Below are 27,430 nucleotides of genomic sequence, written 5' to 3'. Positions count from 1 at the left end.
TTTTTGTATCCCCAGTGCTTAGCATGATATCGGACCCATAGTAGGGGGCTTAATAAATGTTTATTGACCGACTGACTGATGCTCCCCATAATATCCAGTCCCTATGTCCCCCCCTGCTCTCTCTGCTCATCAGTCCCTGCTTTGGCTCCTCTTTCAACCCTTAACAGTCTCGACCCCACTCAATGTATGGTTAAACAACGTTAGTATCTTCTACCCTCTATTCCTTCACCCCCCTGTCCTTCCACAATTCATACAATGTCCCCAACCTGGACCACCCATTCTCTGCTCCTTCTCCCAAGCTTCTCAATGTTGTGAGAACAAATCATGTAACCGTATCAAGCAGGTGCTCTCTAATCTTAGCTGGGAGCTCAGTAATACCCAGCAATACCTCACTCTTCAGCAGCAGCTCCAAATATTCTTATCTTTCCTCCAGTCCCCCGCCCCATACCACCTGCAGGCCCCTCTCCCTTGGCAAATATACTTGGCTGCTACTTTACTGAAAAAATAGAGGCCATCCTGTCTTATAATCAACACTCCACACCTCAAAACCCTTTTTCATCCACTCTTTCTTCCTTTATTCCTATCTCTGAGGTAGATGTGGCCAACCCTTCCATTTTTCTTTTAAGTGAAAGTTAAGTGTTTGTTACAATATAAAAAGGATAGAGTGTACAATGAGGCAGTGTGGAACTCTTCTATTCAAGCATCCTGTTGGTAACAAAGGCTTGAATGTTAACACTGAATGTATTTACAGAGCTAAACATTTTTACATACATCCATTTACCACATGGTGCAAGGTATTCCTTAGAAATCATGTCCTATAAACTTGATTTCATTCTTATAGTTTACAATAAGCTTGCACCAAATTCTATATCACCAAATAAGATGTTAGTTTTTAATGCATAATACCTTAAAAATATCATAATTTATGGCTTCTGAATGCTTAATTACTTGATTTGAACAAGGAAATGGGACAAAAAAGATAACCAAGACAGGCTTGTTTTCAGATTTTTTGCATTCAATTTGTTCTACTTTCACATCATTTCCAATTAGTTGATACACATAAGTGACCCCTGTAGAAGCCTGAATATCCATCTATACAAATGAAGGAATGATGTTTGTTTCTAGAACAGTATAGGCTCTGGTGGCAGATCCTAGATTAATGTAGAGTTGGTTTTCATGTTCAAAGGCCTGGAATTTGCATGTATGTATGTGTGTGTGTGTGTGTGTGTGTGTGTGTGCCCTGAAATGAGAATGTCCACATCAAACTGCCTTTGCAGCAACACTTTGTAGCTGGCCATATCGTCCTATTGAATAACTTGATGTCCAAGGATCAGGTCAATTTTGAACTTCCCAACAGTTCTGGATAATTCAGATTCTCATCAAAGTCTCCTCTAACAAAGTGAACATCCCTAGCTAGAGTTCTGAGATAATTATAACTTTCTTTGATGCAAAGGTTTTCAGTGCAGAGAACATGCTGAATTTGTTCCAGGTACCAGCAGTTTTTTGAATCTGGCTGACTGTTGCATCGGTTGAGGATGTGCAGGTCTTCTAACACTGACACCAACATCCTGTTACCAGCCCCTGTCTGTCACACCAGCTGTCACTGCCATCTCCTTTCAACCCTCTATTTTTACTTTCAATCCCATACTTCCTCTTCCTACCATGAGCTTGCCTCATTGATCATTCCTTCTTCTCTCCTTCATATTCACTCTCTTCTTAATTCCTGGCTGGCTCCTTTCCCACTGCCTCCAAACATGCTCAGGTTTATCCCATTGCTAAGAAATATTCCTTTGAGCCGATTATTTTCCCCTGTGTTATGTTTTGTTTTGGTTTGGTTTTTCTCATGGTTTCTCCCATTCATTTTAATTCTTCTACTCAACATGATTAATGTGAAAATGTGTTTAATAAGAATGTATAGTAGAACCCACAGAAGACTGCAAGCCATCTTGGGGAAGGATGGGGAGAAAATTTAAAACTTATGGAAGTGATTGTTCAGAACTGAAAACAAATAAATTAATAATAAAAAAGAAAGATAAAATTTTTTTTAAAAAATATCCTTTTGATCTTCCCAAAGTACTGTCCCTTATCTTTTCTCCCTTCCACTACCAATCTCCCAGAAATAATTGTCTACACATACGTCCTCTACTTCCTCACTGCCCACTAATTTCTTTTTAAATTGTTTTAATTATGGTCATAATACATGCATATGCTTTTCAATCTTTTACAGTCTTGTTTCTGACCCCATTATGCAACTGAAACTCCTCCATCCAGATAAGGTTACCAAGGATGTCTTTATTGCTAAATTTGTCCTAAGTGTCTTCTATCCCTCTGTATCTTTTGTTGCTGTTGGCTACCCTTATTTCTGTATATTATCTCTTCCCTTTGAATTTGTGACATTGCTGTCTCCTGTTCTTTTCTTAGTTATCTCATTTTATTAGTTATCTCCTTTACTGGGTCATCATGCCTTCTGACCTCTTAGCATGGATATGCCACATGCCATCCTTTTCTTCATTCTCTCTACCCTTTTCCTTGGAATTCTCACTAGTTCCCTTGGATTCAATGATCATCTCTATGAAAATGGTCCCCAAATCTATATAAGTCTAATCTCTCTTCTGAATGCCAGTTCCACATCATTAACTAACTGCTACACATCTTCCCTCAAATCTTGTCCATTGGGCATCTCAGACTCAACATGTCTAAAATGAACTCATTGGATTTCCCCAAATCCAGTTCCTCCAGAATTCCCTGTTTTCTAAGATAGCACCACCATCCTTCAAATCACCCAGGTTTCCAACCTTAGAATTATCCTAGATTCTTTCATTTTCCTCAGCCCCTATAACCTCCTGCCCTATCAAATCAATTCTGTTGGGTTCAAATCTGCAAATGAGCCTGACATACGTGATAGATTTCAGGGCAGCTGCAGTGGTTGCTAAACTAAGATAAATACAATCTGCTAAGTATGAGCACATCCTGGTCCTCAGGAGTTCTGTGGTCAGTGGTACTAATTCCAGTCATTTGAATTCTTAAATATCACAATCTAAACTTCCTTCCATGTTTTCTGGTTCTGCCCTCTTCCTACACAGAACAGAGCATGCCACGAGGATGAAAATGGCAGGAGGGACAATATGCTACAGCAAAGAATGTGGTGGCAGCTAAGATTGCAGTCAGTTGTTTACACTAATAAGCTGGCTAGAATACTAGACAATAACATAAAAAAAAAAAAAGAGCCAATTAAGAATTCATGCTAATGACTTCCAGGGCTTGGGGGAGAGGGGAAGTTCCATGAAGCTACAGCATATAATACTCCTTATTGGCAGCTAGGTGACTCAGCAGATAAAATGCTGGATTTGAAATCAAGGAAGACCTGAGTTTGAATGCTGCTTCAGACACTTGCTAACTGTGATATCCTGGACAAGTCATCTAATCTCTCTTGTTCTTGGTTTCTTTCATCTGTAAAATGGGGCTGATAGTAATAGCATGTACCTCACAGAGGTAATATGTGTAAAGTGCTTTGCCACCCTTAAAGCTCTGTATAAATCCTGGCTATTATTATTACTTTCAAAATCTATGCAATTTGCCCATTCCTAACATCTGTATGGAACAAACCTTGTTGAAAAAGAGCCACCAAAGCTATGTTTTGCTGCACTCAAATACTTTTTTGTAATCAATAAACAGAAAGTCCTGCTCCTATGTTTCATTATAGCTTGGAGTTGACTTGGGAATCTCAAAGGCTATATGAGCATAGTTCAAACTATGGTTCATTCATACCCACCTAGCCTTCCACCCCCACATACATACTTTTCTGTTTAAAGAACGAAAGTTAGGAGTTGGAAAAAATCTCATTGAAAAGGAACATTGCATTTGATATCATCTATCATAACCTGGTGATTTCATCTGTGATCTCCCTCTATATCTTATTGTCTTTGAGAGTCACCTGAGGCTCAGAGTAATTAAGTAATTTGCCCAGGGTCACAGAGCTAATAAGACACCATTTTTAGCCAGGTATTCCTAACTCTAAATCTAGCAGCCACCACTGTGCAATCCTACCTCCGCAATATGAGTAACCTTATATCAAACATGGAAACCATGGACATCATCCTCATTTGTGTGGAAAAATAGAAATGCTTCCTAAACAGCCTGCTGTCAGGATAGGAGCTATTACAAACCTACAGCACTGGGCTGAATCTGGTTTCATAGCTTCTCCCCAGCTGGGAAACGGGAGGGACATTCTGGGGGTGGGCTCAGCAGCAACCTGATCTGCTTCATTGGATTAACACAAACACCCTTATGCACCTTCCTCCAAACAGACATCCCCAAGCACATCAACATGGCTGGAGTAAAAAGATTTATTGAATCAGACTAAGATTTTACAAAGTCATACTGTAAATACATGAAATACAGGGCAGTCCTGGCCCTCAGAAGACATCCTCTCTCAACATAAAATATTGTGACAAAAAATACCACATGACAAGTACACACACACTACCGCAATCTGGTGTTCCCTGATCCTTCTAAGCATTCAGGATGCTGATTTTCTGAAACTAGTCAGGAGCTCTGATGTGTAAAATTTTTGCTGGTAAATTCAGCTAAAGGTAATATTTTCTTCATCAATCAAGCAATACCCATAATTTAAAGCAAGTAGCATGTGTTGAGAGCTTTGCTAAAGACTGGGGAATGAATGTCAGACAGTCCTTGGCCTCAGGGTGCTTGCATTCCAATAGGTGGATACAGCATGTGCAGAATAGCAGAATCCAAGGAAGGTAGTTTTGTTCTACACAGTCAGAGATTTTGAAAAGAGGCACTGGGCACAAGATTGTCATAACTTTTCCAGTAACAATGGTAGTATTGATTTGATTATTGCCCTCAGAGTAAGAGCCAGACATGGAAAGGGATGATCCCCCCCTTACAGATCCTGAAAAGTCACTCATGTAGTACTAGGTTCCACCAAACTTCTAATCAGTGTTTCTATCCAAAAGCTTAATAACCTGTCCAGATGAACTGATGCTATCAGTTTGAACTATGCTCACATAGCCTTTGAGATTCCCACATCAATTTCAAACCATGATGAAACAAAGGAACAGGACTTTTTGTTTATTGATTACAAAAAAGTATTTGAGTACAGTCAAACATAGCTTTGATGGTTCTTTTTCAGCAAAGTTTGTCCCATACAGATGTTAGGGATGTACACAATTCCTTGATAGATTCAATCAGACAACTTCAATCAATGTTCCTTTAGTTATAAATATCAAACAATATAAACAGGGTGATATTGTTTGATCAAAGTATTCACAGTGTAGAAGAATGTCCTACACAGAGATCAGACAGAAGAACGATTCCCTATAGATGAACTTCTCCAGATGCTTCTGTTTACAAATGACATGCTGATCACGTCAAGTCCTAGAATACTGCAGGGTTACAGAATGTTTCTACTCAATGAGATCCGTGTTCAAAAAATAATCTAACAATCTATACAGGTAAAGCCAAGTGGATGAAGAAGACCTGTTTGTCAGATACAATTGGATGAGCAATCCATGGACTTAATCCACAAATACATACAGGGTGTCCCAAAAGTCTTAGTACAGTTTTAAGCTTTAAGCTTTACTAGCTTCAAACTACAGTAAGACTTTAAGGACACACTGTGTAATTTGGATAGGTACTCCATGTAGACAATGAGATGAGTCCAGAATGGAATAGTTGGAGGAGAGTACATTTTGGGAATAGTATACTTGCAACAATACCAAGCTAACATACAACCCTATCTTTTTACTTCCGATATTATCCGGGTGATGCTGTAGGACTACTAATCTTGAAACAAGCTGAAAATCCCTGTTCTAGTACTTACTAGCTGTGGGACCATGGACAAGTTGGCAACCTCTGTGAGCCCCAGCCCTCTTGTCTGTAAAATGGGCATAATCACAACTATACATAACGTATCTCATGGGGTTGTTGTAAGGATCAAATGAGAAAATGTAAGTCAAATGCTTTGCAAAGCTTAAAGACAAACAGACATTTATTTAATACCCAGGATGTGCTCAGCACTGTGTTAAGCACATTACAAACATTATTTCATTTGATCCTTACAACAACCTTAGAAGGTCAGTGCTATTATTCTTCCCATTTTACAGAGGAAACTGATGCAGGCAGAGTTAAATGACTTGCTTAGGGTCACACAAGCCGTGAGTGACTCAGGGCACCCAGAATTGTGCCAACTAGCTATGTAAAAGTCAGATAATTGTAATCTTGCTCCTCCTTTTCAACAGAGATAAGCTAAAAATGGTCCTGGGATAAGTCAATTTCCTAACATATTCCTTTCATATTTAGTGCTTCATGAGGCATTGTACAGGGGAATTAAATGACTTTTTTGTAATTTATGAGCCGGGATTTAAGTTCACCTTCTATAGGTTTACTGGAAGCCTCTTTGGGATTATCATCATTATTATCACTATCATTATCTGGGTACAACTTCACCCACACTGTGACAAGCGGGCATCCCACAATGGTCAATATTTTATTAAAGTTTAACACCTTCTTGTCCTAGCACAATAGAATGCATACTCATACGATTTTTATTGTTATCATTTACCTTTTTAGAGATAAGACTAAGAGAAGTTAAGTCACTTACTTAAAGTTATATGGTTAGTAAATGTGAGAGCCAAGGCTAGGACCCAGATCTTTTCATCCTAGTCTGAACACTACACCACAGTAGTTGATGCCAGTTGATGCCACCTCCTACCAATATGGCCATGGGAAAGTACGGGAAGGTTGTTTATTAGTTCCTGAGTGAAAGAAAGTACTCACTTCTAGGTTTCATCCACTCTATCAATCATGAGCCACAACCCATTTATATCCCCTGCATACCAACTTCAGCTTGACATTGTTATGTTATTCATATATCACATGCCAACCACATTAAAACAAAACTCACACGTTTGATGCCACCAGAGAACATGATGCTATGAGTAGAAGTAGGTAAAATATTTTCTTGTTGTAAGATGGGACTAACAAAGCTTTCTTCATCCTCTTGGTTGACAAGTTTAAGATGATCTGTTAAGCTGGCAGTCTGAAAAAGAAAATAAATCACTGATCATACAGTTCACCTACCTGTTTGCTTTTATTCAAATGTTTGATGAACACAGGAACACGCACACAAGCTGACATATACTATGTACAACCTGCTCATCAGCATGGTAATAATGAATTTCTTATAAAGGAGCAAATACGGGAATCAGTGTGAGCATCTCTAAACCATCTATTGAGATAGAGGAAATAAATGTTGAGTTTACAAAATTACCATAGAGGCAAGATATATAGTAACAGAGGATATTGGCTACCTGATAAAAATCACATTAAATACAAAGAATTTCATGATTCACTGAAAATTTTATCTCTCAGAGAGGTAGTGTGGTACAGTGGATAGAGTGCTGGACTTGGGAGTCAGTAAGGCCTGGGTTCAAATCCTACCTCTAAAATTTCCATTAGGTAGCTAGTGATACAAGACTGGAGTTCACCAGAAAAAGACTTGAGTTAGATATATAGCTATATGAATCATCTGTAGATAAATCATCATTAACCCCAGGGTATCTAATAAGGTCACCAAGAGACTATAATAAAGAAGAGAGCCCAAGATAGAGCACTGGCAAACACTCACAATGGATGATGAGGCAGCAAAGGAGACTGAAAGATCAGTCAGACAGGTAGGAGAACTAAAAGACAGCAGTGTCACAAAAGCTCAGAGAGGAGACAGAGCATGGTTAGGACAGATTGGTCAACAGCGTCCAATACAGTGTCAAAAGGAGTTAACACATAAAGCCCTTTGCAAACTTTAAAGTGTTACATAAATGCTATTATTATTATCATTATTATATAGAAGAGAGGTCAAGAGGGATAGGACCTGAGAAAAGACCATTATCTACTGTTATAGTATCAATAAATATGATTTGATTTTATAAAATCTCCACTCCCTAGCAGCAATCAATATAGACTTGAGACTTTCCCATATAAAAATAATCTTTAGAGGTAGCCACGGAAGCAAGAAGATCAGGAACTACAGTCAACACTGACCCTCTCCCTCCTTGAGTCCCCATCTTAACATGTCTTTGTGAAATGAACACTGAACAATGCCTCAAGAAAAACATCAAGATTTAGATTGTTCACTGAAGTTCTCTACGTCACTGATAAATCACAATCTACTGGTATAATCCGTCTCACAAGCCTAGCAAAAGGATTGATTGACAGGATGGTATAGTGGAAAAAACGCTGATTTTATACTCAAGGGACTGGAATTTAAGTTCTGGCTCTGCCACTTGTAAATATGTGATGTTGGGCAATTCACTTCCCTCTGAGTTTCAACTTTCATGAAGCTTAGCATCAGTCCCTTTCTCATCCCCATTTCTATTTCTATTCTGCCTTTAATCTGTGGACAGCAAGTGAAAAGAAAGAATCTTAAGAGTCAGGCAATGTTGAGTTGTATGGACTTGTAAGATTCCAATTATATGTATTTTTGATATTCTGTTGTGCATCCTTGAGCAACCTCAAGTACTAGATTACCTGGACACATTCCCTACTATCTCCTTAAAATGAAGATTACATTTCAAAGAAAAATATCATGATGAATCCACTGGCGAATCTAGACTGACAGGTGTTGGTGATCATCTTATATTCGCATCTTAGAAGAGGTATTCGGCTTCCCCTCGAAAAAGTGAGTTAAGGTGATGAATATTGGTCGACTTTCCCAATTATTATTATTACTGATTCACAGAGCAACTTTTGGCAGGTGGCTCAAAATTTCTGGGCTTTTGTTTACCCAGCTGGAAGGTGGACACCAATGCACCTACCTCACAGGGATACTGTGACTTACAATTAATTATGGTAAGATGTTTCAAGATTCTTCAATGAAAGGACTTCTGTCAGTGTAATATTAAGACTTTACTAATTGAGGTACATCTGGGTACAATTACAGCTTGACAAATGCCCTATTTAAAAGGTGTTCTAGTTACATTTTAGCCCAATGATAATTATTTAGCATTTATAAATCCTTCTGTGTTTACATGTAATCTGCTTTACAACTACTTTGATAATCTATTTTTCACCACAGTTATCTACCCATTTTAGAAGTAAGGATATCAGAATACTACAGAATAGGGAAGATGTAGACATTGTCTGAATATCAAAGCAGTGCAGCCTTTATTGATTGATCAGTGAATGCTGACTCCTGCTCAGGATCAATAGGAGCACTATGTTATTGTCCTGTGACCTTCCTCCATTATGACTCATCGGACCTCTTCTGGGGCAGGGGACAACAGAGCCCCTTTACTTAGCTTATCACATATCTTTGACAATGTTCCTATTCCAATCAGACAGCACTCTCTTATTACAATAAATAATAACTCAGCTAGTGTATGTTAATATAATATTGTATTTGGATTTCCACAACTTGTTCATATTGGTAACAATATTAGAATCATAATTCCAAAAGACAGGTGCTGAGAATTGGACCCATCACAAAAGATGCTATGAATGGAAAAATCATAAAGTGACATGAAAATGAGTTGAAACTAATTATTATTCACTCCATTCTTATCTTTTTGAATGGAGATCAGATAAACTGGTCCAAAAATAGGTCTCTATTTTGCTATTATTCTTTTAAATTTAATATTCTGTGGGCTTTTGCACAGATGGATAAAATAGCAGCTTTTTGTAATTGAATGAAAGTACTAGGATGTAAGTTCATCTGTAGGCTCATTAAAACCATCTTTGAGATAACTCCAATTGCAGATAGGATGATGGGGATGATATGTTCTTCACTCTGTGGCTTTGACTTCTTCCCTTAGGTGTCTATATTTTTTGGAGTTTGCTCAGTACGCAGATAGGGCCCCAGAAGAGACTGCTCCCTTGGGTCCCTTCTCTTTTCTGTGAATCTGTGACCCAAAACTGGGTAGTGAGTAATAGAGCGGCCAGCTGGCAGCCATTCCTATATCCTGTGCTAATTCAGGAATTCTCTAGAATCTCCTCCTGCATTAGCATCCCCTACTCCTGCCCCACCCCCTCACACACACAGAGTCATTGGGTGCTAGAATGCTCTGAATCAGCACAATCCTGGCTAGATCCTGTCCCCAGTGTCCTCAGACCTCTGTGTCTTGTGTCTAACTCCCTAAGTTTCTCTGGCCTGGAAAAATGATGCACTGTTACCTTTTCTTGGATTTACTGATTAGAATTTGACCTGATTACTTTTCTAGATCTATATGAAAAAAATTTGGTGGGTGAGTTTGCCTCAGATCTCTATATTTCAAAAGCTTTTCGTTACACGTAGCTTGGAAATCACGAGTATTTAGTATACTGAAATCTATTACTATAATTAATGAAAAATATAATATTGTTTGATGGAGTTCAGAAAAAAATGGATCTGGAACAAATCATTATCATACTATTATTCTGCAATGATCTATAAGTCTGGACTCTATAGGATAATCTTTCAATACTTTCTGATTGCAGTGATCTGATCCTCAGTCACTATCATATTACCCTACATTTGTATAAATAAATCTGCACAACTCAGGCTTTTGATCAATACTTCATTGCTAACAGTGTTGTCTGAGTTCATACCGATGAAACTCATGAAGTACTTTTAATTTCTGTTCTTGCATCTTGGTCATCCAGAGATAAACCACTTTTAGTTACATTCAATGAAGCCAGGGTTATATCTTTTGTCAGAACTTAGTATTGTCTTGTGAAGTCTGTCTGTTCCAAAAACATTGCTGTAAATTTTTATCCTCTTCTTCCTTGTGGAAAGAGAAATGTTTGCTCTTTCTATATCTGTGTTGGATAATTTTATTAACATTTTGCAGGTGTTTGTTTGGAGACCCTCTAGACCCTTGTTATCTATTTTGCTATGTCAAACGTGTATATATATATATACATACATAAAACACAGTGGTATTGCATTGGTATTAATTGCTCTTAAGGAGTTCTTTACATTAAGCTTTGATTTTAGGATGCCAGTCAACTTCTTAACATAAAACAGCCTCACCTTTCTCCTTGAAAACCTTATGTTTAATATGTCTTGTCTAGAGAAAACCAAGGTATTTGTATCTGTTGTCATCATTTTCTGGATTCAAGCTTAAGAGTCTATTCTTCCTTTGTAAACATCGAGAATTTACACTTGTGAAGCAAAAATGACATCTTGATATTGTTGAAGAAAGTTTTCAAGAGGTGAAGAAGCTGTTTAATCTGCTTTCCAGGGACTCATAAACTTGATGCCATCCATGCATATCAAGTGATTGATGTGATTTTTTTTTGATACAATTCCTTCTTTGCTTTGAAAACCAAACTCAGTTCTTTTCAGTATTGGGTGGAGATTCTGTTGAGTGTAGATGCCAAATGCATTCAAATACTCTTTAGCTTTTTTCTCTTCAGATTTAAGTAGCTCCTCAGTTTCCACACTTTCAAAATCTAAGTTAGGTTTAGGAATAAAGTTATTTCTTATAATTTTCCTGCACTGGTTTGCAACTTATTGTCATGTAACATAAAGCTGTGATTATCATTGCTAAAAATCAATATGGAAACTTTTCCTCTAACTGATGTTTCCAGTTTTATCATGATGTCCATTTCACATACACTCATGATTTTTCTACCTTTACAATAAGCACCAACTGCACCAAAGCAAGGAAGGTATTAATTTTTCAGATTTGTTTTCACATAACGTGATATTATACCAGAATGCAAAGGGTCACCCATCACTCCACTGTCCTCTTATTCAAACTGTTGTGATGACTTTTAGTAGGTCCAGTCTGCAATTATTTATTACTTAGATTTATAGAAGCAGTTCTATTATGGATGGGGTGCTAACCCAATCATCAATGATAAATCACGAACCTGATTGACCAGAGTTTCAGGGTTTCTTGTACTACTACAACTATCTCAAGGCACACCAAGTCCCTGCCATATATCATGCCAACTATCACCCAGTATTTGGCCATTGTTTTTGTTATTATTGTAACAAATGCTTATGGTCACGTGCTGTGACTTGTCAATATTTAGAATTTTAGTCTATAATCTACAACACAGACCCTTCTCCCCTTCTGATATGTGAGAATCCATTTGTCTATGAGAGAAGTGGTCCAGTATAATGTGGATTGAATTCTGGACTTGATATCAGGTTCAAGTCCCACCCTTGGCATTTTCTAGCTTTATGGTCCCAGACAAGTAAGTCACTTAATCTCTTGTAGCCTCAGCTTCCTTATCTATAAAATGGGGGCAAAAATAATATACATAGCACCTACATTGAAGGATTATTATGAGACTTAGGACTTTAAAGCACTTAAAGTGCTATCTAAATATTGGTTTTTATTATTATCTATCTGCTTCTTCAAGCATGAACATTAGGCTTCCTCAAAAAAAGTAGCATGGTCCCCCTTCCAGGAGGAAAGTTGCTCAAACTACAGAGAGTTTCACCACGCCTCATTATTTGAAATTGTCCTCCTCTATCTGGGCTCCTTCTGCTCAAATGACAGGAGCAGGGAGTTATTTTCACTTTGGTTTAGTCAAATGGGACATTAGAATACCACCCAGATGCAAACCTCTTCGTTGTATCTCCTATCCAAAGTATCACTGTGGCATCCATTTGCAAGGTTTGATTGTGTTTTTGGAGGGAAACAACTAATGAAAGAAATGTATCACTGGGATAAAAATGCAAGTGACCCATTAAAATGTTGAGGTTAAGTTGTTTTGTTCTGTTTTTTTCCTTCTTGGCAAACTTTTAGCCATAAAACCCTGGGAGAGGGTTGAACTTTTTGCTTTCTCTAAAAAGCAGGTTTGGGTGAGATACTTCTTTTGATTTAGTTGCCAGGAGAGGCTATCTCTCCAACAGTCTGGCATAAGCACGAGGTTGCATTATCAGTGTCTTCCTGTGTTCCTTACTCCTTTAGCCAGAGACAAAGGCAGATGTGAATCAATCCTTATTTGCACTGAAGGAATGTGGGATGTTTAGCTTGGAGAAGAGCAGACTTGGGAAGGATCAGGGAAGGGATCCTGGCAGGTTTCCACAACTCAAAGGGCTGTGGATTAATTGTTCCATTTGGCCCCAGAGTGCAGAATGAGGGACAGTGGTTCTGAGTGGCTAAGAGAAAGATTTAGGTTTAATGAATGAACAACTTCCTAAAAATTGGAGCTGTCCCAAAGTAGAATGAGGCACCTGGATAGGTAGAGGGTTCCCCATCACTGGTGACCTTCAAACAAAGACTCCATGACCACATCTCTGGTGTGCTACAGAGGGGGACTTTGTTCATTTACAGGTTGGACTACACAGTCTTTCAGTTCGTTTCTGACTCTGGCATTCTATGAAATTCCTTTTGCATTGTTATAAGACTTTATCTAAATATGAAATCACTGTGGTAATGAAGGTGCTGGTATCTGCTCATATTTATATAGCATTTTTAAGTTTGCAAAGCACTTATCTCATCTCATTTGATTCTCAAAATAACTCTGTAAGGTAGGCACTGTCATTATCCCCAGTTTACAGATGAGCAGTCTAAGGTTCGTTGAGGTTAAGTCACTTGCCCAGGATCATGCAACTAATAAATATTTGAGGCAGAATTCTAACCCGGGTCACTGACATTCCCAAAAGGCCACACAAAAACTCATGGTTTCAACATTCAATTGCCTTTTTTTCCTTTTCCTTCTTGGATTCTAAATCCATTCTGAATTTTGATCTTTAATTTCTCAACCTCCCCCAAACAGGAGTTTTTCATTATTTTTTCAGTTCACTTAGTTTCACAATTAAAAAACTAAATTCAAAACCAAAATGTGATAGAATGTCATTGAAGCAAATATCATCCTATTCTAATGTAGTGAGATTTAATTCGCCTATCAAGGTCATCATGTGGAGCATGCTCCATTGCCATTCTCTCCCAGAGGTTCTTAAACTGGAATTCATAGGTAGATTTCAGGAAGTTTATGTTCTTAAATGGGAGAATTATATTTTTATATAATTCTGAGTTCCAACTTAAACTTAGCATTTCTTCTAGTTATGAATGTAGGCAATGAGGCTTCACCAGACTGGCAAAGAGGCCAAGCAACATAAAACAATTTAAGAACATCTGTTGTTCTTTCTTTAGTCATGTCTTACTCTTTGTGACCCTATTTTTTATTTTGTTTTTGGCAAAGATACTGGAGAGGTTTGCCATTTACTTCTATAGATAATTTTATACATGAGGAAACTGAGGCAAGCAGGGTTAAGTGACTTGCCCAAGGTAGTTTCTGAGACCAGATTTGAACTCACAAAGATGAATCTTCCTGACTCCAAGTCTGATACTCTGACCACTGTGCCACCTAGCTATCCCAGTCTATACCAATCCCTAAGAAAACTAAGTTCTCAGGGTAGCCCATGGAACCCCAGATTGAGTTGGGTTACTTGTGTACCCTGGTTGTCAAGTTGATAGCAGTGTCAGATTGGCTCCTCCTCTCCTTCTGGTCCATACCCTCCCTGTAATTGGTTGTTAGAAGATGTTTGTCAGAAGTCATGTCATTCTGGGACTTGGAGATTTCTATAAAAAAAAATGCAAGGAAAGGAAAATCTAGGTACTTATTCTTTAAGTTTTCTTGCTACCCAACCCAACAAAAAATAGGATGTACTTGGCCAAAAGCAAAGAAAGCAGAACGCTACTCCATTCACTGTGAGGCTCTCTGCAGTCAAGGTCATAAAGCTGGTGGACCTTGAGAAATGTAATTCAACAAACATTTAAGCAACTACTATATGCAAGGCCCTGTGCTAAGTGCTGGTCATCCAAAGAAAAGCCAAGCAGTACCTCCTGTCCTCAAGGAGTTGACAGTACTGGGTGGGGATGGTGAGGAACTGAAAGAAGTCTATATGACAGAAAGAGAGAGAGAGAGAGAGAGAGAGAGAGGAAAATAAAGGAAGGAAGGAAGGAAGGAAGGAAGGAAGGAAGGAAGGAAGGAAGGAAGGAAGGAAGGAAGGAAGGAAGGAAGGAAGGAAGGGAGGGAAGGAGGGAGGGAGGGAGGGAGGAAGGAAGGAAGGGAGGGAGGGAGGAAGGAAGGAAGGAAGGAAGGAAGGAAGGGAGGGAGGAAGGAAGGAAGGAAGGAAGGAAGGAAGGAAGGAAGGAAGGAAGGAAAGAAGGAAGGAAGGAGGAGGGAAGAAGAACAAGAAGAAGGAGGAGGAGGAGGAAAGGGGAGAGATAGAGACAGGCAGAGAAGACGATAGAGGGAAAGAAGGAGAGAGAAAATGTATAAATAGGGAGTCTGGGAAATTTTTGGTTAAGAGGTAACATGATTTGAGCCTTGAAGGAAAATAAGGATTGTGTTTAAGAGACAGAGATGAGAGCAATATAGGCATGGAGGACAGCCTGGGCAAAGACAAAGAGGTAGACTATATAACAGAGATAATGGAAGAGTTAGTAGACCAGTCTGACTGGAATACAGAGTGCATGAAGGGGAGAAATAGAAAATATGTCTGAAGAGTTAAGTAGATGGCTTTAAATGACAGATTAAAGGAGTTATAGTTTACCTTAAAAACAATAGGGAACTAATGATCATTTTTTTGAGTAGAAAAGTGACATGGTTACATCTGGGTCTTTTATTTTTGAACTGAACCAGTGATTTAATTGGCGTTGGGAGTTCCTCACGAGAAACTTCCTTTCCCAATGTAGATCTTTTGACTAATGGTCAAAACCCAGCGTCATGTAATCAACTAGAATCAGAGGCAGTACTTAACTTCGAGTCTTCCTGATTCTGAGAACAGCTCTCTATCCATTGTACAATACTGCCTCTCTGTGTTTTAAGAATATCAATTTGACAGATGTGTGGAGGATGTGCTTGAGAAAGGAAAGACTAGAAGTAGGAAGAACAATTGGGAGGCTGTTGCAATAGTCCAGGAAAGAGATAATGGAGGCTTGAACTGAGAAAGTGGTGGTGTGAATGGTGAGAAAGCATTGATTGTGAAATGCTATAGGAGTAGAATCCACAAGACTAGATACATAATTGGAATTTTTTTTTTTTAGGAGAGAAGGTGAAGGACAAAGAAGAGTTAAAGATGAATCCAAGGTTGCATACTGGAAGTTTGGAGGAGGAATCGCTTTATGGGGGAAGAAAATGAGTTCCATTTTGGACACGTTAAATTTGAAATGTTGATGGGACATCCCGAAGGAGATGTCCATCAGGTATTTGGCAGTAAATGACTGGAATTCAAGAATGAGATAAGGACTAAATATCTAGGTTTAGAAGTTATCTGTGGAGAGATAATTGACTCAGGGAGAGCAACAAGGTCACTGAGAGAGTGTAAACAGAGTAGAGGCCTCAGGAAAGAACCTAAGGGGTGGGAGGACACAAGAGAATGGATGAGAGACAAACTATCAGATATTGCACAAAGATTATGCTTCACTTTGCAAAGATGAAGAAGGCATAGAGTTCATGAAAATATGCCTTGTATGACTCTGGAGTCGGAAAATGGCTATTAGTGCCAGAGTTGAAGAGAAATATTTCTTTCTGGTTAAATACTACCCTTCTGTGCTTATTCAAATTAAAAATTGTCAGTCTAACAAATAATCAGCTTTTTCAAGAAGTTCTTTCAAAAATATTATAAATAAATAACATTACAGGTGATTTTTTTTTAATGTGGGAGTATTGAATGGGATCTAGGATATCCTTATGACAAATTCTGAATCACAGTCTATGACCTACTATTTAGTAACTGCCTGAAACAAAAGGGAAGAAAGTGCACAGAGTTTAATAGGAAAAAATAATTTTTCCTTCTTTAGAAAAAGCTATTTTCTTGTTTTCATGTTGTCCCTGATTCACCCACCTCTGCAACTTCCAAGCTATGTGACTGTACACAAATTATTTAGCCTGCCTCTCTAAGCCTCTATTTCTTCATCTGTAAAATGGGGATAATAATACCCCTACTAAGAAAGGCAACACAGTGTAGTGGATAGAAAACCTTTCCTAGACTCTTGATTCTATGCCTGTCTCTCATAATACTAATTGTATGACTATGGGCAAGTAATTTATCCTCTCCACATCTTAGGTTGCCCTCTAAGAATATTAATCACCCATGAGTTGTTGATTTACAATGAAATCACAGATACCCACCCCCTCTACCCACTAAAGAACTCCCCAAAACCAAAAAACCATCTGTACTACCAACCTTAGAGTTGTTGGGAGAATCAAATGAGATAATGTATATTAAATGCTTAGTAAGCCTTAACGCACAATATAAATATCAACTATTAATCGTTTTATTGTAATAATTAGGCTCCCAAAGGCAACCTTACATGATCATCTAGCCTGTCTACCTGCCTCACAATCATTCATACAACATTTGACTAAATACCAGTTCACTTAATATTTAATGAATACCTTCTCTGTACCTAGTATTGACTCCGATAGGACTAGCAGGTAACAGTCTATCTTATCAAGAAAAAGCCATTCTGTCACAACCCTCAGTAAGTCGTTTCATCATTTGCCTAATACATTAGTGCTTCTCAGCCTGGCAGCCCTCCTCCCACCCTGCCCCAAAATATCAATTAGAAATGTGTCTTATCTTAGGGTGATTTTCAATTTAAGGTGACGAGGACCTGAGCTTTCATTTCTAAGCCCTGGTCCAATATTATCTCTAATTCAATTGTTTTGTCCAACCCCTAATCCTCTGGTTTTTAACACTGATTTCATCTGAAGGAAAAAGCCTCCCTAAACAATGGATAGGGAGAAGGCAGAAATAACTAAGAGGGACCAGACCTCTGACTAAGTAGAAGTAACTTCCAGGTGAAGATACTCCCTTCACTTTGTGGCAACTTCTATCATTAGAGAGTTCCCCTGAACAACTGATGCTACAACAAATTTGGCACACCATCATAGCAAGTCCATGGTCTATCAAAAGGGAGGAATGAGACTAAGGAAGGAGCAGGCTGTTTCCGAAGCAATCAAGAGTTGCCATTATATTCTCCTTCCTTTTTTCCAAGAAGGGCAATCAAATGGAAACTCTCCTGGAGATTTACTACTATTAAAAAAAACAAAAAACAAAAAAACCCCCTAGATTTCTTCATGAAATACTTCACTATTTTGCTCCCAATGAGTCAAAAGTGCTTGGAACTGGGAATATCACAGAGTCCTATGGGCGAGGGTGCCAAGTGGCTCTGAAAAAGCCTTAGTGCTGATGGGGTTTTACCAAAGTGGCTCAGTCCTCTCTCAAGTGAGAGGACACTGCCCTCTAATGGATGCACCCAACTCAATATCCCGAGGAATACCCTCCTCTTTCCTTACAGCCCCACCATTCCCCCTCACTTTCCCTTTTGTCTTTCCATCATATACATACACTTCCATCTTCACCAAAACAATTTTATCTGCTCCCCATAATGCTACTGGAATACTATCAGTATCAAAGAAAAAACATTAAAAATATAAAAAAGCTTAATAATGACAAGTTGGATACTGACCAAATGGATGAAGGCATTTCCCATACTCCAGATAACTTATATTTATTTTTTTAAAAACCATCATTTATTTATTTATTTCTGAACAGTCATTTGGATTTGGATAGCCATCTTAGATTCAGCTACCTCCAATGAAGCCTAAATTTCTATAGTGTGGTAATTATTCTCCCCCCCTTTTTTTGTTCAGTTAGGTTTTATAACTAAGCCTTCCTCAAATCCTCTTAATTCTATTTTTTGTCTTTTTGTAAAAATATATTTAAGTTTTCAACAATCATTTCCACAAAACTTTGAGTTCCAAATTTTCTCCTCATCTCTCTCCTCCCCCCACCCCAAAATGCCCCGAGTATTCTAATTACCCCTACCACCAATCTGCCCTCCCTACTAACATCCCTCCCTTCCCTTCTTATCACCATCTTCTCTTTTGTCCTGTACGGCAAGATAAATTTCTATACCCCCTTACCTGTATTTCTTATTTCCCAGTTGTATGCAAGAACAATACTCAACAGTTATTCCTAAAACTTTGAGTTTCAACTTCTCTTCCTTCCTCCCTCCCCACCTATCCCCACTGGGAAGGTAAGCAATTCAATATAGGCTATATATGTGTAGTTTTGCAAATGACTTCCATAATAGTCATGTTGTAAAAGACTGACTATATTTCCCTCCATCCTATCCTGCCCCCCATTTCTTCTATTCCCTTTTTTGACTTTGTCCCTCCCCAAGAGTGTTGACTTCTAATTGCTCCCCCCTCCCATTGCCCTCCCTTCCATCATCCCCTCCCACCCTGCTTATCCCCTTCTCCCCCACTTTCCGGTATTGTAATATAGGCTTTCTTATCAAAATGAGTGTGCATTTTATTCCTTCCTTGAGTCAAATGTGATGAGAGTAAGCTTCAAGTATTCCCTCTTACCTCCCCCCTTTTTCCCTCCATTGAAAAGTCTTTTCTTGCCTCTTTTATGAGAGATAATTTGTCCCATTCCATTTCTCCCTTTCTCCTCTCAATATATTCCTCTCTCACCCCTTAATTTTATTTTTTTAAGATATGATCTCTTCCTATTCAACTCACCCTGTGCTCTCTGTCTCTGTCTCTTTCTTTATATGTGTGTATGTGTGTGTGTGTGTGTGTGTGTGTGTGTGCAATTCCACCAACTACCCAGATACTGAAAAAAGTTTCAAGAGTTACAAATATTGTCTTTCCATGTAGGAATGTAAATAGTTCAACCTTATGATTTGTCTTTCTTGTTTACCTTTTCATGCTTCTCTTCATGTTTTTGAAAGTCAAATTTTCTTTTCAGCTCTGGTCTTTTCATCAAGAATGCTTGAAAGTCCTCTATTTCATTGAAAGACCATTTTTTCCCCTGAAGCATTATACTCAGTTTTGCTGGGTAGGTGATTCTTAGTTTTAGTCCCAGTTCCTTTGACTTCTGGAATATCATATTCCATGCCCTTCGATCCCTTAATGTAGAAGCTGCTAGATCTTGTGTTATCCTGATTGTATTTCCACAATACTCAAATTGTTTCTTTCTAGCTGCTCGCAATATTTTCTCCTTGACCTGATAACTCTGGAATTTGGCTACAATATTCCTAGGAATTGGTAACTTATATTTATCATGAAATTTTCTTAAAGGCAGGTAATTTAAAGATTATTACCCTTCTCTACAAAGGAAGAAAGAAGTGCAGAGATATAGGGAGTAGTGGACCAAGTGCTGGAGCTAGAGTCAATAAGACCTGGGTTCAAATTCCCACCCCCTCAGACACCTACTAGCTGTGTGACATTCTATGTGCCTCAATTTCCTTGTCTATAAAGTGAAGAGAAGTGGACTCTATTATCTTTAAGGTTCATTCACTTCTAAATCTATGATCCTATGATTTCTCTCCCCCAGGGTTACATAGCTAATTAAGTACCAAAGTGGGGACTCTTGGGAATCTTTTGACTCTAAGATAGCTACACTGCCTTTCTGTGAATGTGAATTAGTTATTGCCTTTTAGACTACAGACTGACCCAGACATAATAAGAAGTAAGAACTGGAGGGAAAGGTAAGATGTTACATCATCTAATTCCATTATTTGTACACATGGGGAAAGTAGCTTGAAGGGGGACCTGAATTACCCAAAGTTATACAACTAATGAATGATAGGGCCAGGGAATGTGTATTGAGATCAACAATGAATCACTCCAGCTCAAATGTCTTAGACACAAAAACGCTCTTGAAGACTGGAAAACATTTGCTCCTTCATTCCTTCTTTCTTTCCTTGCTATGACCCCTACCGGACTGAAGCCATAGTGACCTAAATAATTCCTAACCCGTACCTCCTAGCTTCATACAGGTTTAGATCCAGAAGGACCCTAGGAGATCATCAGCTTCAAACACATTGTTAACTAGTGAGGGACTGACCTAGTCTAAGCTTCTGTTTTCAAACCCTTTATGATGATGAATATAATATCACTGAGCTTCTCACAACATTTCTCTGGGATTGACCCTTTCCCCCACTGCATTTTCAACGTAGGGATTTTAAAATACAGAGAAAAAAATATATCTCTGTGTGTATACATATATATGTTTATGAAGATACACACATGTATGTACCCATGTGTGCATTTATGAGTGTGTGAGTGCACAATGAGCATATAGGGATCTCTAATCAAAACTAGACGGTCAGAGGTCATCCAGTCCAGTCCCCTCATTTTACAAATAAGAAACCAAGAGATAGGCAATGACTTGTCTTAGGTCATATAGTGGCAGATCTGGGATCTGAACTCAGGTCCTGTGACTCAGAGATTTAGAGTTAGAAAGGATCTTAGTAAAGAGCCATTTAATCCAGAGGTTCTTAATTTGGAATTCTTGAATTCAGGTGTTTAGGGTTTTAAAAAAAATATTCTGATACATATATTTCATTATAACTTGTTTCCTTTGTAATCCTATATATTTTAAGTATTTAAAAGCATTATTCTGCAATGGGGTCCATAAGCTTTTACCAGACTATCAAAGGGGTCCATGACACAAAAATCCAGAGATAATTCAAACCTCCCATTTTATAGATGAGGAAACTGACACCCTGATATGTAGCCACTGGTCACACAGGTAGTAAGTAGCAGAGGTAGATTTGAACACAAGTCTTCCTGGTTCCAAGTCCAGCTCTCCATGTACTATACTACATTGCTACCTCTCATTAGCTTCAAGAGTAATACTTCCTTCCACTCTACCATGCTGTCTCTGGATCAGGTTAGGAGTTTAAAATCTGTTTCTATGTGCAAGCATATATATATATATATATATACACACACACACACACATACATATATATGTGTGTACCAGGGTATTTGAGAATATCTGTTTGCATGTGCTTATGAAAAAATCATAAGATCCCTCGGGGGTGTGTGTGTGTGTGTGTGTGTGTGTGTGTGTGTGTGTGTGTGTGTGTGTGTGTGTGTGTGTGTGTGTTTCTACGGCTCAAGATGAATAGAAGGACCATGGGGTGAGGGAGGGGTAGTTTTGCTGAAATGTTCAGTGTGGGTTGTATAGGGAAGCAATAGGTCACTAGAAAGGTCAATAGAAGATTTCAGATCAAGGACCAAAAGGGTCATCTAATCCAACTCTTTTTTTTTTTTTTAAATGAGAAAATTGAAGCAGAGAGAGATTGAGTTTCTTTCCCATAGACACACAACTGGTAAGTATCAGAAGCAATATTTGAACCCAGGTCCTGTCTTTGGAGACTGTACCCATCCGTTGGTGGTAGACAAGGTGACAGAAGGGGGACTATTAGATAAACTGGAAGCGACAGGACCAGACTAATGAAGCCTTCACTTTTTGCGGGGGAAGGGCTGAGAATCTACCTGATGTATACACACAGTTGTCATTCATCCTTCGTTTTTGAAGAGGACCGATACCACCAAGAAGTGGTCTCTTGACTTGACCATGGATTAGATTAAAGTGAGGCTGAGTTGCTCAAAGTCATCAGTCTCTCTTTCTCTTCCTGAGTATGGAGACTGACAAAGAGCCTGGCAGGGCAAGCAAGGCATTTAAAAAAAAATTTAACCCCATACCAGCAAGCAAACAGAGCAAAATGCTGCTCCTCCCCCTCTTGATATAAAGGAAATGCCTGCTACACACTATTTCAGGGGATAGTACCTATGTCTGCCCATCAGAATAACTAGGCTTAGTTCAAATTCTGGCTAAGAGCCAGAGGAAGCATGGATTGTTAGGAAGGAAAATGGCTAATTAAGGACTATCCCAGAGCCTAGATATGAACTATACTGGAAGACTCCATGTGGAATTGTAGAAAACAGGTTACTAAAATGCACAAATACAAACACACTGAAGGAGGATCCAAGAAACACAAAGCCTCTGACTAGGTAAATACAAGCTCTGAAGACCTAGTCTAGACTTAGCCTCAGAGAAGGCAAAAGATATAGGTCAACTGTTAAATTTCCAAAATGAGCGTCTACACCTCAGAAAATGGAAAAGTCCAACAAATCAGGGCTCAATGGGTTGGCTGTTGATTGTCTAACTCTAGGCTTAAGAACATGATGGAGAAAATGTTCAAAGTGTGTCATGGGCACATCTTTAATTTTCCCTCAAAGAGTCATTTACCAGCACATCCCTGAATACAGGTGATGCTCAGGGAGGTTTATATTTTTAGGCAAATGGACGGGGAAAAAAAATAGATTGGCCCAGAAGGTGATAAGATATTATAGGGATAGTTTGGCAAGCACTCTTAGTTTGCAACCTGGCATTGCTGAAAGCAACAACTTTTCTGAGCTCAGGAGGAAGCATGGCTAGGGAAACAATGGAACAAAATCAAACAAAATACTGAGTCAAAGGAGATCTGAAGGCTTCTGTTTTTGTATTCAATAAGTTCAATTGGGCAGGCTTCTTGTTTTGTTCTGCACTTACAACAGTCTAAAATAACCCACAGAATAATCCAAATAAACCATAGAATCTGCTGCCAGGTAGTTTCCTCAAACCTCACTAGAGTTGAAGGGCAGTTATAATATCTTGGGGTGGGGAATGGAAGGGGTGGGGCAATGGAGAATCTAAATGAATCAAATCAGTGTAGAGCAGGATTTGTAATACTTTGGTTAGGGTGACTAGCCTGCCCCTATTAAGACGTAAAATGGAGTACGGATGAATCCATAATCCTGCTTCCCTTGGCAGCTAGCTTTGGTGCATGTAAACCCCTTGAGAAGAGGGGGAGCTATTTCATTTTTTCGTTGTATTTCCAGTACATAATACGGACTTAATAAGGACTTCTGATTGACTGTTTGATGGGGAAAGTTCCAATTGCTGCTTGACACAAAGGGAGGTCCTGGCCTATGGCAGTGGTCCAGAATGTTCCCATTCAGTAAAATGGAAGCATCTTGAGGGGAGAGATTGCTTTGTTTGTTTTTTCCATAACCTTGCACAAAGAAGGTACAAACAAGGCACCTGATAAATGTTCATCAAGGTTTGTCAATCAAATCATAATTGATCAGTGATCTTGCTTAGACCTATTAAGAACAAGTCAAGGGGCATTCACTTACTTTTTATGTGTGTAGTAAGAGATAGAAACAAATTTTCCATCGATTTATTAAATCCTTTAAGCTGACCAAGTTCCTGTATTAAAACAGAGAGAGGAAGAGTTATGTCTGGCCCAAAAGCCTCTAAACCCCCAACTAAAATGCACAGAGGTGTATGTGTGTGTGTGTGTCTGTGTGTGTGTGTCTGTGTGTGGACTAGCACACTGCTTTACATAAGTAAAAGAACCTTATCCTCCACTGCCTATTAATGCCTAATTAATTACAAGAGGGTGAGTTTGTCAATTGTATAGAAAGAGAGCAAGCAGTATAAAAAGTGAGTCCTCAGAAGAAAAAGCGCCAACTTTTCATTGGCCCAGAGAGCGCTCCTTACCCATTTGTGGGTGGGCTTGCTGTCCTCTCCTTCCTCTCCTACAGCCTTGCCTTCTCCTCCTCCTGTCCCCAACCTTCCCACTCTGCTATTGAAAATAACACTGTTATGGGATAAAGGCTACAGAAGAGCCTCGTTAAGCAGGTTGGCAGCCACTGAATATTTCCTCCCCACCCCTAAGAAATAGTAAGGATAAATCACTTTTGATTAGAGAGATGCAAATCAAAACAACTCTGAGGTACCACATCACACCTATAAGATTGGCAAACATGACAGAATAGGAAAATGATAAATGTTGGAGAGGATGTGGGAGAGATGAAACACTAATTGATTGCTGGTGGAGCTGTGAGCTCATCCAACCATTCTGGAGAGCAATTTGGAACTATGCCCAAAGGGCTACAAAAATGTGCATACCTTTTGACCCAGCAATATCGCTACTAGGACTGTATCCCCAAGAGATCGTAAAAATGGGAAAGGGTCCCACATGTACAAAAATATTTATAGCAGCTCTCTTTGTGGTGGCCAAAAACTGGAAGTCAAGGGGATGTCCAAGGGGAATGGCTGAATAAATTATGGTATATGAATGTAATGGAGTACTATTGCACCATAAGAAATGATGAACAAGAAGACTTCAGAGAGGCCTGGAAGGACTTATATGATCTGATGCTGAGTGAAAGGAGTAGAACCAGGAGAACTTTGTGCACAGCAACGACCACAGTGTGCGAGAGTTTTTTCTGGTAGACTTGGAGCTTCGTCATAATGCAAGAATTTAAAAAAAAAAAAAACCATTCCCAATGGTTTTCTAAGGCAAAATGCCTTCCACACTCAGAGAAAGAACTATGGAATTCATTCGAAGAATGTAGCAGATCATGTTTGTGTGTGTGTGTGTGTGTGTGTGTGTGTGTGTGTGTGTGTGTGTGTATTATGTTTTGATTTGTTATATGATTTCTCTTCCATTTCTTTTAGTTCATCTACACAGCATGACTATAGTGAAAACATATTCAATAGGAAAGTATATGTAGATCCTATACAGAATTGTACGCTGTCTTGGGGAGGGAGGTGGGTGGTAGGGGGTAGTTGTGGGGGGGTAAAAATCTAAGTTTTATGGTAGTAATTGTAGAACATTAAAAAAAAATAAAATAATAAAAAATATATTTCCCCTTAAAAAAAAGTAAAGGAAGGGGGAGTACAATAAAAAGATAGAGCATTTTCCCATGAAGGTTCACATTTATATAAGAATGGTACAGAGAACTTAAAAACTTAAGAGAAGGGAACAGAATTTAAGGTGGCATTTGTATCCCAGCTTGAAATTAGCCATCAGAATGCACAGAGATTCATTCTTTTCCCTCTCTCCGTGTTTCCTATTATGCACACCTACATTATAGATTTCATATACCCATTCACACCCAGGAGCATAGGCATAGCTTTCTGCCAACATGCCAACACATGGGTACATGCACATTTCCATGGACATATTTTCCCATTCCTAAACAGATATGGTTACAGGACATATACATTCCTATACTAATATACATAAGACCACAGCTATGAGCAGTATGAGACAACTGAAGCTGGTACCCACAGGCCAAAATTTAAAAGGTGCTGACATCACTATATTTCCACAATGGAAAAACAGCAGAGTTTAGCACCTAATTAGCAAGAGTGAACAAACTAGGAAGCTACCAGATGGGACGTACTTCCTCCACAGGTGAACTCTTCTAGGGCTCACTATACCCTTCCTCCCCAGCAGTGGCCTTGTGGTGTCCTTGGGGTTTTTCCACCCTATCCCACCTGCACTGAGGGTTCCGCCATAGTGTCTGGCACATAGAAGACACTTGAGTGCACTTACTTTGTGAACAAAAACATGACCAGTGCCAGCTGTGCATAGGACATAGATTCACAGAATGTTAGAGCATTAAGGAACTTTGGTCATTATATAATCTAACTCTTCCTCACGGCCCACTCATTTCACAGGTGATTACAATATGGTCTAAAGAAGTTACTTAGACACCCAGACACATGCCAACACATCCGATGCTCACACCAAACAGAGCAGTTACACACAGATGTGTGACCAAACATATGAAATGAAAGGGAGAGAGCCTGACTGAAAAGACCATTAAAAAAATGTCATGGGCTTGGCCATGGGACCTCAGGATGCTAGCAGAAGTCCAAACTTGAGGAAGAGCCATGCCACATAATAAAATTAAGGTAAACTGAAAGACAACGGCACCTTGACTAAATTTACTCCAGACATCATCATTTGGAAACATGCTAAATTAGGTCTTTAGGAGCTGCATGTTCTTGTGACTAAGACCAGTATAAGTTAGGACCCTTTTCTAGGTCCCTCAGGGATGCTGTACTCATCCCTTCCTCTTTTTCTGTCACTCCTTCCCCACAGAAGCAGACAATGCACACAGATACATTACCCCTGTGTTGGATCCACAGTGACTCTCGCTGACAGGAGGTGGAGTGGGAGGAACCACGGAAATTTTGCTGCGGTCAAGGAAATACACAAAAGTAAGGAACCATATACAAAATCAAGAAAAGGGGAGGTATGGGGAAAAGATCAAAATACACTATCAGAACATCACCAAGAATGTCAGTTTTCTCTACTTTTCTTTGAGTTTTATACTCTTCAAAGCCTGGAAGTACTTTAGTCTTATTTTATATCAAGTCTAATAATTCACCATAATTAATATCACTATGGATTCTATAGAGAAAGGAAGTTTTTCATTCTCCATTATGTGAGTATTTCACATCTTTAATCACACTCTAGAACCAATCAGATCTCTTGAGATAAAATTTTAAAGCTGAAGAGTAGAATTGCTAGCAAGGCTCTTTCCCCTTGGCCATACAAGTCACAGCCAGCTTTCTGAGTCTGTGTGTTCTTCCTAAGGAGATGTCTTTCAGAAAATGGACTCAGAGTTTGGGAGGGAGAGTGTTACAAAAAAGCATCAACTGAGAAGGGGCTAAATGCTCAGAGGTCACTTGCTAAGAAAAGTCTAAGAAAATAAAGATGGAAAAATCCTACTAATGATAAATCTAAACTCAGGCCAAGCAATTTTGGTTCATCAGAAAATCACAGTAAAACTTGAATCAAGTAAATGC

General features: G+C 38.9%; 1 protein-coding gene and 1 pseudogene across 2 annotated transcripts in view; both read right to left on the bottom strand.

Annotated features, from left to right (window-relative positions):
* Positions 1–27,430, bottom strand: part of SYTL3 (synaptotagmin like 3) — an 81,252-nt gene that overhangs the window by 11,039 nt on the left and 42,783 nt on the right. For both annotated transcript variants that reach the window (XM_072643817.1, XM_072643818.1), the window contains 4 exons: positions 26,749–26,815; positions 23,956–24,028; positions 14,416–14,540; positions 6,926–7,060 (listed from right to left, as the gene is read on the bottom strand). In XM_072643817.1, the coding sequence (XP_072499918.1) occupies positions 6,926–7,060; positions 14,416–14,540; positions 23,956–24,028; positions 26,749–26,815 (400 nt within the window). The remainder of the gene's footprint in view (positions 1–6,925; positions 7,061–14,415; positions 14,541–23,955; positions 24,029–26,748; positions 26,816–27,430) is intronic.
* LOC140527108 (vacuolar protein sorting-associated protein 29 pseudogene) lies at positions 936–2,077 on the bottom strand (annotated as a pseudogene).

The sequence above is a fragment of the Notamacropus eugenii genome, chromosome 2 (genome assembly GCF_028372415.1).
Source record: "Notamacropus eugenii isolate mMacEug1 chromosome 2, mMacEug1.pri_v2, whole genome shotgun sequence".
Classification (NCBI taxonomy): domain Eukaryota; kingdom Metazoa; phylum Chordata; class Mammalia; order Diprotodontia; family Macropodidae; genus Notamacropus; species Notamacropus eugenii.
The sequence above is the reverse complement of the archived record's forward strand: the minus strand, read 5'-3'. Positions and strand labels throughout refer to the sequence as shown.